The sequence below is a fragment of the Hirundo rustica genome, chromosome 12 (genome assembly GCF_015227805.2).
Source record: "Hirundo rustica isolate bHirRus1 chromosome 12, bHirRus1.pri.v3, whole genome shotgun sequence".
In the NCBI taxonomy this organism is placed as follows: Eukaryota; Metazoa; Chordata; class Aves; order Passeriformes; family Hirundinidae; genus Hirundo; species Hirundo rustica.
In genome coordinates, this window is record NC_053461.1 from 5,381,593 (window position 1) to 5,396,754 (window position 15,162).

Below are 15,162 nucleotides of genomic sequence, written 5' to 3' on the forward strand. Positions count from 1 at the left end.
AGAAGCTTTCGGGTGGGGGACGGGGCAGGAGGTGACCCCGGCGGGACAGAGGGCCCGGGGCCACGCTGCCCCTTCGTCTCATTGGTTTTTAACTTAAAATAGATTATATATGTATATATTTATAGGTATGTATAGTGGTGGTTTTCTGGCAGAGCACCTAACTAGACTACAGAAGTACACACACTCCCGGTAACACAGAGCCATCTGTTCAAACACGGTTCCCAGAGACAGTAACCAAACACACACTGAAAAAGCTACAAGCAGAATGACCATTAATTAACCCCAGCATTAATTAGCGCCTGGCGCCCTCCCCAGCCCCCCCGGGGTGGCCATGCTGAGGGGGCTCCCCTGGACCCGGTAGATGGGGTGGCTCTGAGCGGGGTGCCCCGGGGGGGTGAGGGTCCCCAAGGCTGCCCGGGGACCCCCGGCACTGCCGGGAGCTGCGGGGGGCGAGGGTGGGTCCGGGGGCGGCGGGGTGTCGCAGCCGTCACCCTGCTCCGGGCCCCTCCAGCCCCGCGGCACCTCCTCTGGCTGGGTTTGGGGGGTGCCGTGGGGGTCCGTGGGGTGCCAGGGCTGAGCAGCCGCGCTCCCCCTCCTTGGCACCCAGTGGGTTGACTGGGGGCGGGGGGACAACACCCCCACCCCTGAGCCCCGGCCCCTCGGGGCACCGCGGCGGGGTCACCTCCCGTCCCCAGCCAGCAGCGCCCGGGAGCAGCCCCGGTGCCCCGAGCGACGGGCACGGCCCTGCTGGGGACATGTGGCACCTCCCGCTGCATTTGGCACTGGAGGACGTGCGGCACGTCCCGCGCTGGGGCGTGTGGCGTGAGCCACGCGAGGACACGGGGCGCGACCCCCAGGGGACGAGCAGCGCGTCCCCCCGGGCAGCGCGGTTTCTTTGGCAGGGCACGGGGGGCCCGGGCGGGGCTGGGGGGCAGGGCTGAGCGGGCAGGATTCACAGTGATCTGCAGAACGGAAAAGAAACAAAATACATTTTTTCCCCCCCCTCCTTTTCACCCCAGTATCTGTGCCCAAGAACGGCTGAGCCGAGCGCAGGGACCGCGGCTCCATCGCGCCCCGGCGCAGGCAAAGGCCACCACTGCCCTCTGTCCCCGTCCGCTCCCAGCCCCAGCCCAAAGGGACTTTTCTTTTTTCTCTTTAGTTTATGGAGGTTTTGCTAGGTGGTATTTATGTTGTGTATTGCTTTGCTTGTTCTTTTGTTTTCGTTAGGTCTGTGTGTTTATGTTATTTTTTTTTTAAGGCTTTTTTCTTTTTCTTCTTTCTCTTGAGGATTTTCTAGGAGAGGGAGAGGATCTTCTCTTATCTGTCTCTTCTCGTCTCGTTCTCTTCTCCTTTCTCTTCTCGTCTTTCTCTTTTCTTTTTCTTCCTCTCCCACCCCCCACCCCTTTTTTTTTTTTTTTTTTCCTTATTTTTTTTCCCCACGTGTCCTCGTTGTTGACAATAAACCCCGCCGGCCTCCAGGTGAAAATGTTGGAAACTCGATGTAGAAATATCTGCTTTAAAATCTTCAGGCTAAAAAAATAGGCGAGGTGGATGGAGGGGTAGCAGGCGGAGGACACCGACGCCACTTTTCCAAGTCCGAGTGGCCGGGAGGGCGCGACGCCGGGGCACCGTCCCGGTCCCCGCTCTGCCGGGGAGCCCCTGCCCGCACCCCGACTCCTCTTTGGCTGCGGCCATGGGGGGAGCGGGGCGGCACCCTGGGGGTCCCCGAGGCGGCGGAGGGGACGTCGCTCCCGCTCCACCGGGCCGGGGAGGGGCGTGGAGATGGAAGTTGAAAGAAAAGAGAGCTGGCGGGGGCGGCCAGGGTGCTAAAGGCAGGCGGCCGGGGGCAGTGGGTGCCGGCTGGTGCTGGAGTAGAGGAGCAGCAGCTGCAGCGAGAGCAGGACCCCCAGGGAGGGGGAGAAGGAAGCCCCTCGGCCGCAGTCTGAGGTATCTTCCTGAGCGGGTGAAGAGAGAGGGGCCGTGGGGCACCCCCGGCAGTGCCTCGGCACCGCGGGGGCACCCACTGCCCTGGTAGGGGCATCTGCCACCTCCCTGCAGCCCGAGAGCCTCCTGCCCTACGGCACAGCCCTCAGGGAATAACCCCCGGGACCCCCGTGGCTCCGCTCCTTCCCCCAGGAGGGCACTCCATGGGGACCCCTCATAGCTGTGATCTCCCCAGGGAATACCCCAGGGCTCCTGACCCCTGCTCCCTATCCTTCCAGGGCTCCAAAGCCCCATCAGAGGGCTCCCCCAACAGCACTGCACCCCCGGGGATCCCCTCATGGCTCCGTTTCCCTTGGTGAACACCCCACGGCTCTGCTTCCCCCAGGGGGGACAGTCACCTTTCCATTTCCCCCCATGGCTCCACTCCCCTGCCCAGGGGGAACCCACTGCCCAAATTTCCCCCAGGAAAGCACCCGACAGGGCTCTGCTCCCTCCACCAGAGGATACCCACTGTCCCCCGCCCTTCCCAGGGGCCAGCCCCAGCTCTGCTCCCCCCTGCTCCCCACGTACTGTTGCATTGTAGTCGAAGCAGATGTGGGGGCCTTTCCGGTAGCGGGGCCTGTCCACAAGCTCACACTGGTTGGGGTCCCTCGGGGGGGCTTTGCAGGTCAAGGAAACCACCAGGAACAGGGCAGTGGGGGCTTGTAGAGCAACCCCAGCCCCTTCGGCCACAGACCAGCTCCCTCCACCCCTACCAAACTACACAACTCCACAGGTCCCTACCCCTCTGCCTGTCCCACAGGCCCCATGTGTCCCACCCACATCAAAGGATACCTCTTACCTCTGCCTGCAGCAGCTTGACAGACTCACACTGGCTGCAGAGGGGCTTGTCAGCCACCACGAAGAGCAGGTTGGTGTTGGCCAGTCTCTGTGCATGGAAGAGCCTGGGGGTACGCAGGCAGTGGGGCCCTATTTACTCGGTGCCCCCCCAGCTGCCAGTGCCAGTCCTACTGGCATGTGGCTCTGGGGAGGCTGAAGTGGCAGCATCTCCCCAGACTCAACTCCATGGCTGTCCCAGTCCTCCTCCCCATCCCTGTCCCCAACTCCATCCCTATCCCTAACCTCTTGCCTGCCCATATTCCCATCCTCGTCCCCAACCTTATCACTATCCCCATTCCCTGCCCTGGTCTCCATCCCCATGCTCATCTCCACCTCCCTCCCCCTCTTCGTGCTGATGGGCTGCCCAGGGACTCAGCACTGATGGGCTTCCAGGGCTCAGTTCCACACAGGGGACCCCTGGGGACACCATCACCCACAGCCCATGGGGACTGTTCCTCTCTGTCCCCCGCCTCCCTCCGGGTATCACAGTCCCCCTAAAAGCTGCACAGCATCTCCTATTGCCCCCCACAGGCTGCTGCAGAGGGATCTTGGCAGAAGCAGCCTCGGGGGTGTCCCCAGCCCTGCCCAGGGGTGGGACAGCGGGGATGGACCCACCTGGAGCAGTTGCCGCAGTCGATGATGGCGTTGTAGGTGGCGTTGACGGTGCTGAAGTAATACTGGGTCTGCTTCATGATGCAGCTCGTCTCCCTGGCCTCCATGCCGTCCCCCACCACCTCCTCTGTGCCAGCACAGCGCTGTGGGCCAAAGGCCACCAACCCTCCCCCAGCCCCTGCCCACCCCCAGCTCAAAGCTCCCCAGGGACTGACCCGTCTGGAACCAGCTGCTGTAGGTGAGGCTGTACAGGAACTGCTGGAACAGCGACCTGGGGAAGCAAAGCGTGGCCACGTCAGCTGTCCCAGCCCCAAGGACAGCCCAGTGTCACTCCCCAGTTGGAATGGCCCCAGGGAGGGGACATGGCAGGACGCACCAGGCTGCAGCCGAGGTCCACCAGGCGAGGCTCAGGAGATCGGCCACAGTGGGCTGTGGGCAAAGAGGGGGCAGTGAGCCAGCATATCCTCATGAGGGGCATTGGGAACACACTCACGTGTCCCTGAGCTCCCAGACCACCCGAAATGCACCATCCCTGTGGGTGCTCACCACGAAGACGCCGCGGGGCGCCGCGCCCGTGTTGCTGGGGGCCTCAGGGGCACAGACGGACTGGAAGTCGTAGGACTCCTTGCGGGCGTAAAAGGAGTTGTTGTAGAGGGCAGACATCAGGTTGGCATCCACTTCGCTGAAGAACTTGCCCACCTGAAATGGGGACACTGAATCTGCACCCAGATGCCACCTTGACGTGGGATTTCCCTGGAGGGGACTCGAGTGGGGCTGTGTCACACCAGCCGTGACACGAGCTCAAGGGTCTCAGCTCCTCGCTGGCGTCCCACGCCCGGGAGAGCTGCGGGCACTGCTCACCTGGTACCAATGGTCCTCCTGGTTGGAGAGCACCAGGAAGCCCCCATCATCGATGAGGACACAGATGAGGTCCTGGGGAAGGAGGGCAGTGTCATCCAACTCTGGCCATGCCCAGGGCGAGGCAGGACCAGCAAGGTGGGGGGTGGCAGGCTGTCAGGGGTGCCAGCGCGGTGTCCCCAGGCCACAGAAGCATCTCAGTGGCAGGAGCACCCGTGCTGGGTGCAGGGAGCAGGAGACACCACCCACCCTGGGGGTTTAACAGCCCTCTCAGGGGGTCCATGGGGCAGCCCCCAGGCCTTCATGCCTGCGAGGTGGGCTGAGTCTGGCTGAGCTTGGGGAGCAGCAGGGGACAGGGTGGGTGCATAGGATGGATAAGCTGGGGACAGGGACCTCTCCCAGCCATTCCATACACCTCCACCAGCTGCTCCCACCCCTGCCCAGCACCCACCTTGTTGTTGGCCTCACAGTCCATCTCACAGCTGCTTGAGGGGTCACACTGTCAACCAAAAGCAGGGCAGAGGGACAGGTTAGCAGGATGGTCTTCTCCAAAGAACTGTCCTCCCAGCCAGAAGGGGTGGTCTCCCCAGAGGCTGGGGACAGGTACCCTGAGGAACAAGCCCGTTGCAACCACAGGCACCATGTCCCAGCAGTGACCCCCAGCAAGCAGAGCTCCCTCCCCGTCCTGTCTCCACCCCTTTTCCCTGGCTGTGCCAGCCCCCAGGACGTACCTGGCGGGTGCCCAGCTGGTCACGGTCTGTCCGGTTGCTCGCCAGCACTTTGAATTTCTCGGCCCAGGCTTCCAGGTCCAGCTTCACCCCCACCACTGGGGCAGTGGGGAGACGGGGTGAGCTGTAGCCCGGGGGGGTTGCAGGGACCCCCCAGCCTGGCACCAGGGCACCCAGCTCCCCGCCTACCTGCAGGCTTCAGAGTCTTGCCCCCAATGCTGAGCTCCACGGCGGTGCTCACCAGGATCCCGATGGTGTTGTTCTCCAGGTCCAGCCCCCGGTAGCCAGCTGTGGAAGGCAGGGGTGACATCAGGGGACACGTGGAGCCAGCAGCAGCCTGGGTCACACCCTGAGCTGGCACCCACCGTCCCGGTAGGGTGGCTTGAAAATGTAGCCCTTGTTGTCCAGGCTTCTCCGGTAGAAGCTGGCGTTGAAGGGCTCCGGTTCCTCCTCCCAGTCATCCGCGGCCCTGGCAGGGAGAAGGCACAGCCATGACTGTCACTGTCATCTCTGGTCCCTGCAGAGATGGGAGCACACGTCAGGGTGCAGGGGAGACACTCACTTGTTAGGGAAGACGCGGGTGATGCCCCCGTCAGTGGCTGCGAAGACAGCCAGGAGGCTGTACCTGCAAGGACAGGGGCCAAGTATGCCGGCCATCAGTGGGGTTTTGCTCTGCACCCACCTCCACAACCCATCCCAATCTTCATCTGCCCCAAGAAAGTGCTGCCCACCCTGGGCCATCTCCCCTCCACCTACGTGTTGAGGTCCTGGTCCTTCCACACTTGCTCCACCAGCTGCTGTGTGATACCTGTGTCCAGGATCAGGTTGTGCAGGAGGAAATTGTCGCCTTGGGAGTTGGAGAGGAGGAGGAGGTAAGAGCTGACTCCATGAGGGACACCCACGCTCCCCGCCCTGCCCCAGCACCCACTGTGCAGCAGCTCCCAGGACTCCAACCCCAGCACAGTTCATCCCCTGCTCCATCTCCCCCTGAATCCCCATCCACTCCCAACCCCCCCGCAGCCATCCCAGCTACTCACACTGCTTGGAGTCTGGGGTCACCTTTTCCATGAGGGCAATAAAGTTTTCCAGGAATTCGGTGTTGTTATCCGACAAGTCGAGGTCTTTGCAATACTCTCTGGGGTTTGGGGACAAGGTTTGTCGTTCGTGGGGATGGAAAAGGCAAGGTCAGTTCTCCCCCGGGGATGGCGGGGTGGGCACTGGCCGTGCTGCCAGCACCCAGGCTTGACAGGGACACAATGGTGGTGACGTGCCACCTCTCCTGGGAGTGTCACCCCGCCAGGGAGACTGGTTGTGGGCATCTCTGCAGACTGCCCAGTACCCAGCCCCTGATGCCTGCAGTGCCACCAGAGAAGTGTCACACCAGTCACCAGGTCTGTCACTGCCACAGGCACTGAGATGCCGTCACCTCTGTCAGGTTTGGTGGAGCCTGGTTTGCCCCGAATGGTCCAACACTGAGTCCATCTCTCCCCATACTGGTGGGGCTACTGGTGGGACTGGGTGCCTCTGACACCATACTTACCTGCGGGGCCAGGTGGGCGCTGCTATGCCACCCTGCCTTGCCCCTGCAGCACCCCAGGGACTGGGGGCTCCATTGTGGGTGCCAGCAGGGATTTGTCTCGGGATTCTCCACAGCTGCACTGGCAGCACCAGGCAGGCACTCAAGGCCATACCTGTGCCCTTTGCACAGATGGTTGGGTGCTTGCCCATGGGCATTACTGGCCCTGAGACACTCCTGGGACAAGCAGCATGGTGGGTGCCAGGTCCCTGCTTCAGTCTGGAACACCCTGAGCGCAGAATCCGAGCCCCACCGATGCCAGGGACAGCTGTAACCTGTTGGTCACCACGAGGCTCTGACTGGGTGGCACAGGTCAGTGCCACTCCAGCGTGCCAAGAGCCTCCCACCCTCAGAAGTGTGGCTGTGAACAGTGCCAGGGTGCTCAGGGCTCCCCCACTCGCAACCCCTCCGCCAAGCTCCTGACTCTGCCAAAAACCTCATTAAGAGGACCAATGTTGGAGCAAAGGGTGGCAGGGAGCATCCCCACAGGGCAGCTGAAAAAGGTGAGGCACCCTGCCCAGCTCGGCCTGGCCCCTCGACCCCTGTTCGGGGGGGAACAGCCACCTAAATATCTCCACCGACACACACAGATACAGGTACTCACACACCCACGGGGGATGGGGGATATACGGTTTCTGAAAATTTCCAGAGGCCCACGGGCGCGGCAGCGCCGGCGGCAGATCATACAGTCGCCCTGGGTGCCGGGCACGCCCCGGCACACGGCCCCTGCCTGCCCCTGCCCACGGCAGGCAGCACCCACCGCAGCAAGGGCGCTCACGGAGCCGCTCTGGGGACACCAAAGGGTCCTCCCTGACTTCCACAGCCTGCTGCTTTCTCCATCTGCAGGGCCCCGCACGGGACACTGAGCCCAGCGCTGCAGCCTCAGCAGCACAGCGGGTACAGACCCACTCCTGCGGCCTTGGGCTCGGGCATCCCCTCCCTACCCATCCTCTTGCTGCGCTCACAGGCCAATTTGCAGTAGGAGTTTTCCTGTTTCTCGTTCACACTCAGCTTTAGCTCCCCCGTGTCCTGGAGTTTGCCCGCACTGCCCCGCAGAGGGCCTGAGGACCAGGCTCCCCCAGAAGCTGGGGCTGTGCAGCGACCGCACATTCCGGGCTCCGTTACCCACACTCGGCCTGAGCGGCTGCTGCTCCGGGCCGACAAGGCCGGGGGTACTCGCAGCCGGCCGTACTGAACCTCAGCCCACTGCAGCCCCCAAAAGCTGCGCTGGCGAAACATCCCCAAACGGGATGCTGCTATAATGACCCATCAGCACATAGGTGATTAGCTGGTGATGTTAATTAGGGCCGGTCAGAGATCGCACTGCAGTAGCGGGAAGGGCGGGGTGCTGGCAGAGCCATGAGGCTCCCCGCACACCCCAGTGCAGGATCGCCCTTCATCCCTGCCAGGTGACAAGACTGGGTGGCACGGCCCAGCGGAGGGGACTTATTTGTCCGTCCAGGGGCCGCTACGCTGTCCTCATGTCCCCAAACCCCCTGGGCATCCCAAATTCCAGCTGAAACCTCCCCTTCCTTCTCCCTCCCCCCCGCAGCCAGCACGACTGTATGATGCCGCTGCCGGCCCCTCGCTCGGCAGGGATTTTCAGAAACTATACCTATATATGCACGCGCAGAGGTCGGGCTGCACCGGGTGCATATATACCGGGCTGGATGCAACCGGGTGGGCAGCGGGGCCGGGGTCCCGGCGGCAGCCCCGCGGCCGAGCGGGCACACGACACACACAGCCACAGGGCACGGGGAGCGGGGACAAGGCACGATGAGGCGAGGATGGGGGCGATGGCGGGGTCGGCAGCGGGGCCGGGGCGGATGCACACCTCGGCAAGCGCACACGCAAAGCTACCTGGGAGCAATGAACACATGTCCCTCCGACTCAAAGCTGTTGGGCAGCAGGTATTCAAAATCTGCAACAGAAAGGGAAGGTTATCCGGCGGGGAGCGGGGACGGCGGGGCCAGGAGGGAGAGAGAGGGACAGAGAAAGAGAGAGAGAGAGAGAGGGGAGGGAACGAAAAGGAAAACAAAAAAAGAAAAAGGCATTTGCTGCTCTTGGTAACAAGAGAGGAAGGAAAAGGCCGTTCTGCTGTTGCTGGCACCGCACGGGAAGGAAGGTTAGAGCCAAATCAGGAGAGGTTTGCCCATCTCGGCTCGAATTTGCTCGGTCGCGGGCTGAAGGCGTGCGGGTGCGTACGCGCGGCCGGTACGCAGGGACACACAGACAAACACACATATATATATGTGCGCACATGAATATATAGTATATATATATATGCATGTTTGGGAGGGCGGGGGGACGTCTCTCTCTCGGGGGAGGGGTGGTGGGCGAGGGCAGGGAACCACATGCTGCGCTCCTGGCCGTAGGAGGATCACCAGAACACTCGGTTGTCGGAAGAAAAAAAAAAATAAAGGGAATTTTCAGGCATCAACATGGCCAGAGGGGAACCTTGCCGAGGACAGTCCAACCAGAGGCTCCCGCCCTGCTGCGGGGCCGTGCAATGCGCTGGCGGGCTCCGCTGCTGGGCACCGGTGCCCCCTCCCTCCCAGCGGGGACGGGGATCCGCACTCGCTCGCCAGCGCACTCCGCTTTAACGGGGGGTGCCGCCCAGTCGCTTTGGGGTGTCCCTGGGAATGCCCCCGGCAGAAGAGACAGAGGATGCAGGGCTCAGCTCGCAGGGGCGAGCTGCGTTAGGGGACGCGTGGAGGAACACCCCGGGGACAGCATCTCCCCCACGACGGGCACCGCCAGCCCCTTGCCCTCCCGCCAGCTCCTGGTGCATTGCACGGCACAGCCAGAGGTTGGACTGTTGCTCTCTGAGGGCTGGAGGCAGAGGCCGGGTACAAGCCGATGAGAGGAAGAAGAGGAAGAGGAGAGGAGTACAAAACACTCGTACTTGGTCCATCAGCATTGCCATCACAGGGGCGCTGGGAGGAGGCAACTCAAGGCTGATAGAACAGGGCTGAGGGTGACACTTCCACGTCCCCACTGTCCTGCCCGCCTGGCCCTGTCCCCCATGGCCCCTCGTGTGCTGCAGTGCCCCCCGAGCCGTTCCCCTGCCTGTGCCGGGGAGGGTGCTGCCGGGCAGGCTGCCGCTGGGTGCCGTGTGCTGGGGGCTGTCTGGGTCCGACGGGGACCGTGTGTGCCGGCCGTCCCCTGGCTCACTGTGGGGCTGTGGCTCAGGAGGCCCCTCTGGCACTGAGGGAATGTGGGCCAAATGCCCTGTCACATGGGTGAGACCCTGCTCCACTGCAGGGGGAGAACGACTCCGGCACCTCGGCCTGCCCTAGTGGGACCTTGGGCTCAAACTTGGCAGCTCCCAGGGGCACAGACGGCGCCAGGACGCTGTACCCTCAGAGGTACAGCACACTGTACCATGCCGTGCTGCTCCCCAGGGCAGGGGGGACGGCCACCGAGCAGCTGTGGGGGCAGGCAGCGCGGCACCCCTGGGCTCAGCCATCCCTCGTGCCTCTGGGGCCGGGCTCGCCGTCACCTGTGCGGCTGGGAGGCACGGCCCCGGTGGTCCCATCCCAGCTCTGCAGAGGGCTCCTGCTTGTAGGCTTTCCCCAAAAAGCCTGTCCCAGAGGCTGATGGCAGCAGTGGATCCCCTGCCTGCCCTCCATCCCTGCGCCCACCCCACAGCCCCCCGTTCTCTGCACAGCCCTATCCCTTTCAGGTTGAGTTGTCTTGGGGAGGAGGAAGCAGAGGAGCCAGGAGAGGGAGAGAAGGAGTTGGAGGAAACGAGCGGGAGAAGAGGAGCAAGAAGGGGCAGCACTGGGGAGGAAGAGCAGGGCATCCAACTAGCTACAAAAAACCTCATGGATCAAAAATGGCAGTTTCATACGAGATCAGCTCTTGAACGATATCGAACCAGGTTCGGGAGTGATGTGCAGGGAGGGAGTGGGGATTTTCGTGACAAAGCTCTCATGAACAGAACAAGACATGTTGCTTTCAAATAAAGGGGGAACTGGAGGAGAGGAGGAGGAAGAGGAGAAGGAGAAGGGAGGAAGGGCGAGTTGGTGGCGGTTTGCAGGTTCGGCGTGGCAAACGGGCAGGGAGATGGGCAAGCAGGGGGCTGGGGGGGACTGGACACGGGGCAGGGGACGGGGTGGTGAAGGTGAGTGGTCTGAGACTGAAAATACTTGCCCTTCATTTTGATGTTTGGTACTGTGTGAATCCACCATAGAGAGAAAGCAAGAAAAACAACAAACAAAAAACAACAAACAAAAAAAAAAGGGGTTGGGTGGAAAGGGGGAAGGGGGGCACAAACAATATTTTATTCAATCGACGTTTGAATAAAAATATTGTGTATTATAATCATACCAAAAGGAAACCTCTTGCAAAAAACGACATGAAGAAAAGAAAACAAAATAAAAACCCAGTAACAAAAGGAAAAGAAAAAGCCACGGTGAAATAAGAACCAAAAAAATGCAAAGATATAACTAGAGAAATATATAGATATATATTCAATACTCCAAAGGAAAATGAGAATCAGTAGCAAACAGTTGCAACAGTCTTGATATCAAAATGTCCTCACTGAGTCAGGGGGCATGCACGGCACAGTGGGCAGAGCCGGGGAGGACGGGGGGATCCCCCCTCCCGGGGATGGGGACAGCCTGGCCTCGTCCCCACAGGGACACAGGGCTCCTGCCCGTGGATGGAGGGGGTGGCAGGGGCTGGATCCGGAGCGGGGCTGGGGTCGGGCCACCAGGGGGGCCAAGGGGGAGAAACGGGGAGAACCGGAGAGGGGAGGGGAAGGGTCCAGTTCTCCCATGGGGGAGCGGGTCCCTGGGAGCAGCGTGGACCTGAGGTGGGGAAAAGGCTCGGGGGTCAGGGGAAAGAGAAAGAGAGAGAAAGGGGGGCCAGGCTAACACACACGTACACAGATTAATTCCAAACAAAAATCGAAACCAAACTCATAAAAAGAATAAATGGCTTAAACCGAAACCAAAGTATCGTAATAAACCAAAGGAAATGAAAGAGATCCATGCAAACTTCCCCAGGCTCACAAGTTAACTGGCTGCTCCAGCGCCATCCCTCGGCCCCGGGAGGCGAACAGGCGGCACCTCCCTGCCTGCGCCGGCAGCGCCTGCCTGCAGCCCGGGCTGGGGTTTTGGGGTGCAAAGCGTAAGGACCAAACCCCGGCCCCCCGGGGCACCCCAGGCAGGCAGCTTGCTTTCCCTCTGCGCTCGCCTCTACTCACGCCTCTCTCAGCTTTAGTTTTTCTCTTTATTTTGCCTCTGACAGTGATCCCTATGACTTTTCTCAAGTCTTTGCTTTGTGCTTCTCCCCCCGACAGCCATGGGCTGGTGTGGGGTGAGGGGGAGTGCGAGAGGGCAGCAGGGAGAGCCCGGGGCTACTTACACTTCACTTGCAGGATCTGGTCGCTGAGGTTGGCCTGGATGTAGTAGGTGCTGTAGGGAGGCAGAACCAGCCCCAGGCTGTGGAGAGGGAGAGCAGACACCCGGTATAAGGCTTTACACCCACCTGGAATCCTTGGCCAGCTCCCAATCCCTGCCTGGCACCTGCCGGCAGCAGCTTGACCCAGGTGATGGCAGGCAGCAGCCGCACCGGGCTCCTGCACAGCCTGCTGCACCCCTCTCTCCAGGAGCTGCGGCCAGCGCTGTCCTGAGGCACCCAGGGTCATGCCCAGAGCACCCAGGGCTGTCCTGGGGGCACCCATGGGCACAGAAGTTGGCACATGTGCCTAGCCAGGGCTGAGATGAGCAGGATGTGCCAGCCCAGGAACCAAGGGAGATGCATATGGAAGAGGAACACGACATCCCTGCGAGGGAGGAAGGCAGGAAGAGACACAGCCCATGAAAGAAGGGACAAAGCCTTGGGAGCCACAGGAGCGCAGGGCTTTCATCCTACAGGCATGTCACCCTGTGTCATTGTCCCCTCCTCACCAGTGCTGCTTGGCTCCAGAGGGGTGACATCATGGGGGACATGACTGGGACTGCACTGGGGACACCTGGCCGTGCTGGGTAGTAGCTGTGACCCTTGCCCAGGACGGCACACTGGACATCAGGGGCCCACATGGCTCCTCCCAGCATGAAGGCAGCGTGAGTTGAGAAATGACAACGTCAGGGTCTTTCTTACACATCTGCTGGTCCAAATTGGTGCAAACTGGGTAATGAATGCAGAACTCTGCTCTCCTCTGGCTCTAAAGACACTGCCTGTGCTGCAGGGTGGGCACATGTCACTGTCACCCACCCTAGAGCAGGCACGGACCTGCACGAGCCCCTGGCTGGGCAGGCAGGGGTGGCAGGGGTGTCACTTGTCTGTCCCCTCGCACGCCAGCCCTGCAGCCTGTCTGGAGTCCTGGGGACTGTGCCCAAGCTCTACAGTGCCTAAGACTGGCAGGCAGCCCTTTCAGGAGTGCCCTCCAGCACTCCCTGCCTGTGTGCAACGATGTGACAGTGCATTTGCAACCTCACAGCCCTTGGGACACATCCCTGGTGGCCTTGGGGACTTTGGGAGCTGCAGGCACAATCTCCCAGCCCTGTGCTGGTGTGGGTCCAGCCGCTGCAGGGCACTCTGGTGCACTGGCAGTGGCACTCACCTGTAGTTGGTGCTTTTGATGGGAGCCCACGTGTAGGTCCGGAACACCTCGTCGATGTATTGCTGTGGGGCAGAGGGAGCCAGTCAGGCCTGGGCACTGCCAGAACTCTGCTGGCACGGTGCTACAGGGCCCTGGCTCCCAGCCCGGTGCCAGACACAGCCCCTCATCCCCACTGCCAGTCCTGGGTGCCCGGCACAGGGACAATTTCAACCGTGACCCCCTTCCCCTGCAGTGTTACCTCGTCCAGGGACTTGATGAGGGTCTTGATGAACCTCTGCCCGTCATTCCCATCAATCATGCTCCTCCGGATCTGCGGGACACACAGGAGGGGACTGAGGGCCACAGAGCCCAGCCGTGCACCTCTGGGCACCCATCCCAGCGGGGTGGCACTGGGGACCCATGGGCTGCAGGGTGAGCAGCCTCGGGAGGTTCATCATGCTGGCGCCCAGGGGACAGTGACCCAGCTCCTGTCCCCACTGTGGGTCCATGGGAGCTGAGCCAGGACCCTGAGGAGAAGACTCTCGGCAGGGCAGGTTGGAGGGGCCGAGTGCCCTTTGCAGCTGCAGCTGAGGGGGCCAGCCTGTGCCCCAAAAGCTGCCCCTGCCCTGGTCTGCTCACCTCCTCCTTGTTTTCATCCTCCAGCTCAGCATCCAGGAAGTCCAGCGTCACTGGCTCACGGAAATTGATGATCTGCAGGAAGAAAGGGAGAGTCAGGGAAGGGCTCAGGGCTCCCGCAGCTGCTGCTGAGTGCAGACTAACTCATCACAACCCCCACAATTAAATCCTAATGCCCCTGGAAAGCCATGTGTCCCTCGGGGCCTGTCTAATCCCCATGGCTGCTGCCCCTTTGGGCCCCTCCTCACCTGGGGCTGCAGGTTGGGGTGCAGCAGGACGTAGCCGTTCAGGTCGATGGCGAAGACGTAGCCGTTGGCCCCCAGCTGCAGGAGGACAGGAGGAGGGGTGAGGCTGACCAGGTGGCTCTGTGGCATGACACCCTGTGCTGGTGTGACCACCCTCACCTCTGCAGGCAGAGCTCACACCCCCAGGGCTCAACCCATCCTATTCCATTTATTTCTGTTCTCAGGACAATGCAATCCCCCAGCCCTGGGGAGGGAGTTTGGCTCTGGATTTTTCTCACTGCTCCTTTCCCCAGGCCTGTAAGGTTTATTCCCTGCTGACCCTACAAGGGTTTTGGTTCTCCTCCGGGTCCCAGAGCATCGTGCAGCTTTGATCCCTGTTCTCCTGCCTGTCCCAGTCCCACCCATGAGTCCTGCTAGGTGCCAGTGCTGCTGGAGGTGCTCTGGAGTGCTGAGGCACAGCTTGGGGCTCCCACCAGAGGAATTCCACGCCAGGATCAGGCAGTGCAGGGCAGGGACAGAGGGGAAGGGGTCCCCACGCACGTTGTAACGCGGTGTCAGCCTCTTGATGTCATTGAGGGCAACATCGATCCCCATCACACCCAGGATGAGCTGGTTCTGGAAGGAAATGCAGGGAGGGAGGTGGGTGGGAGCAGGTGTCACCTGCCACCACCAGCCCAGGGAGAGGGAAACAGCAGGCCAGACCTCTTCTCCCTCTGGGGACGTGTGGGTCAGATTTGGATGCTGCAGGGGCACAGGGTGGGATGTACCAGCCCCCCAGGAGCCCCCCATGGGATACCGCACCCCCCAGGGACATGCAGCTGTCAGCTGTCCCAACGAGCTGTGAGAGCCAGCCAAGGCCGTTTCAGACCCTGGGGGTGGCAGTCACCCCTGGTGTCACTGCAGGGAGGTGGTGCAGAGCAGGCAGCACCCCAGGGATGCCAGCGTCCCCCCTGCAGCCACACACACATCACCAGGGCACCCTTCCCACCCACGGTGGCCCCGCACCAGGGCTCCCAGTGCAGCCAGGGCAGGGGCAGCAGAGTCTCCTACCTTCCTGTCACTGCTGTCCTCTGTCAGGTTGAACACCGGCAGCGTTCCTGTCACCACCAGACCCAGCCCCTGCACAAGCAC

At 61.8% G+C, this 15,162-nt stretch overlaps 1 protein-coding gene across 4 annotated transcripts in view; it reads right to left on the minus strand.

The window, feature by feature from the left end:
• Positions 1–1,406: 1,406 nt before the first annotated feature.
• CACNA2D2 (calcium voltage-gated channel auxiliary subunit alpha2delta 2) overlaps positions 1,407–15,162 on the minus strand; it is a 220,024-nt gene continuing 206,268 nt past the window's right edge. For 3 of the 4 annotated variants that reach the window (XM_040075948.2, XM_040075950.2, XM_040075951.2), the window contains 24 exons: positions 15,082–15,150; positions 14,572–14,646; positions 14,035–14,109; positions 13,790–13,861; positions 13,410–13,481; positions 13,172–13,233; positions 11,971–12,047; positions 10,753–10,773; positions 8,458–8,518; positions 6,059–6,156; positions 5,778–5,868; positions 5,584–5,646; positions 5,387–5,490; positions 5,211–5,309; positions 5,025–5,119; positions 4,745–4,792; positions 4,297–4,368; positions 3,982–4,134; positions 3,812–3,864; positions 3,651–3,706; positions 3,439–3,562; positions 2,779–2,888; positions 2,515–2,603; positions 1,407–1,955 (listed from right to left, as the gene is read on the minus strand). In XM_040075948.2, the coding sequence (XP_039931882.2) occupies positions 1,827–1,955; positions 2,515–2,603; positions 2,779–2,888; positions 3,439–3,562; positions 3,651–3,706; positions 3,812–3,864; positions 3,982–4,134; positions 4,297–4,368; positions 4,745–4,792; positions 5,025–5,119; positions 5,211–5,309; positions 5,387–5,490; positions 5,584–5,646; positions 5,778–5,868; positions 6,059–6,156; positions 8,458–8,518; positions 10,753–10,773; positions 11,971–12,047; positions 13,172–13,233; positions 13,410–13,481; positions 13,790–13,861; positions 14,035–14,109; positions 14,572–14,646; positions 15,082–15,150 (1,968 nt within the window). In that variant the 3' untranslated portion in view covers positions 1,407–1,826. The remainder of the gene's footprint in view (positions 1,956–2,514; positions 2,604–2,778; positions 2,889–3,438; positions 3,563–3,650; positions 3,707–3,811; positions 3,865–3,981; positions 4,135–4,296; positions 4,369–4,744; positions 4,793–5,024; positions 5,120–5,210; positions 5,310–5,386; positions 5,491–5,583; positions 5,647–5,777; positions 5,869–6,058; positions 6,157–8,457; positions 8,519–10,752; positions 10,774–11,970; positions 12,048–13,171; positions 13,234–13,409; positions 13,482–13,789; positions 13,862–14,034; positions 14,110–14,571; positions 14,647–15,081; positions 15,151–15,162) is intronic. The other variant, XM_040075949.2, reaches the window with a different exon arrangement.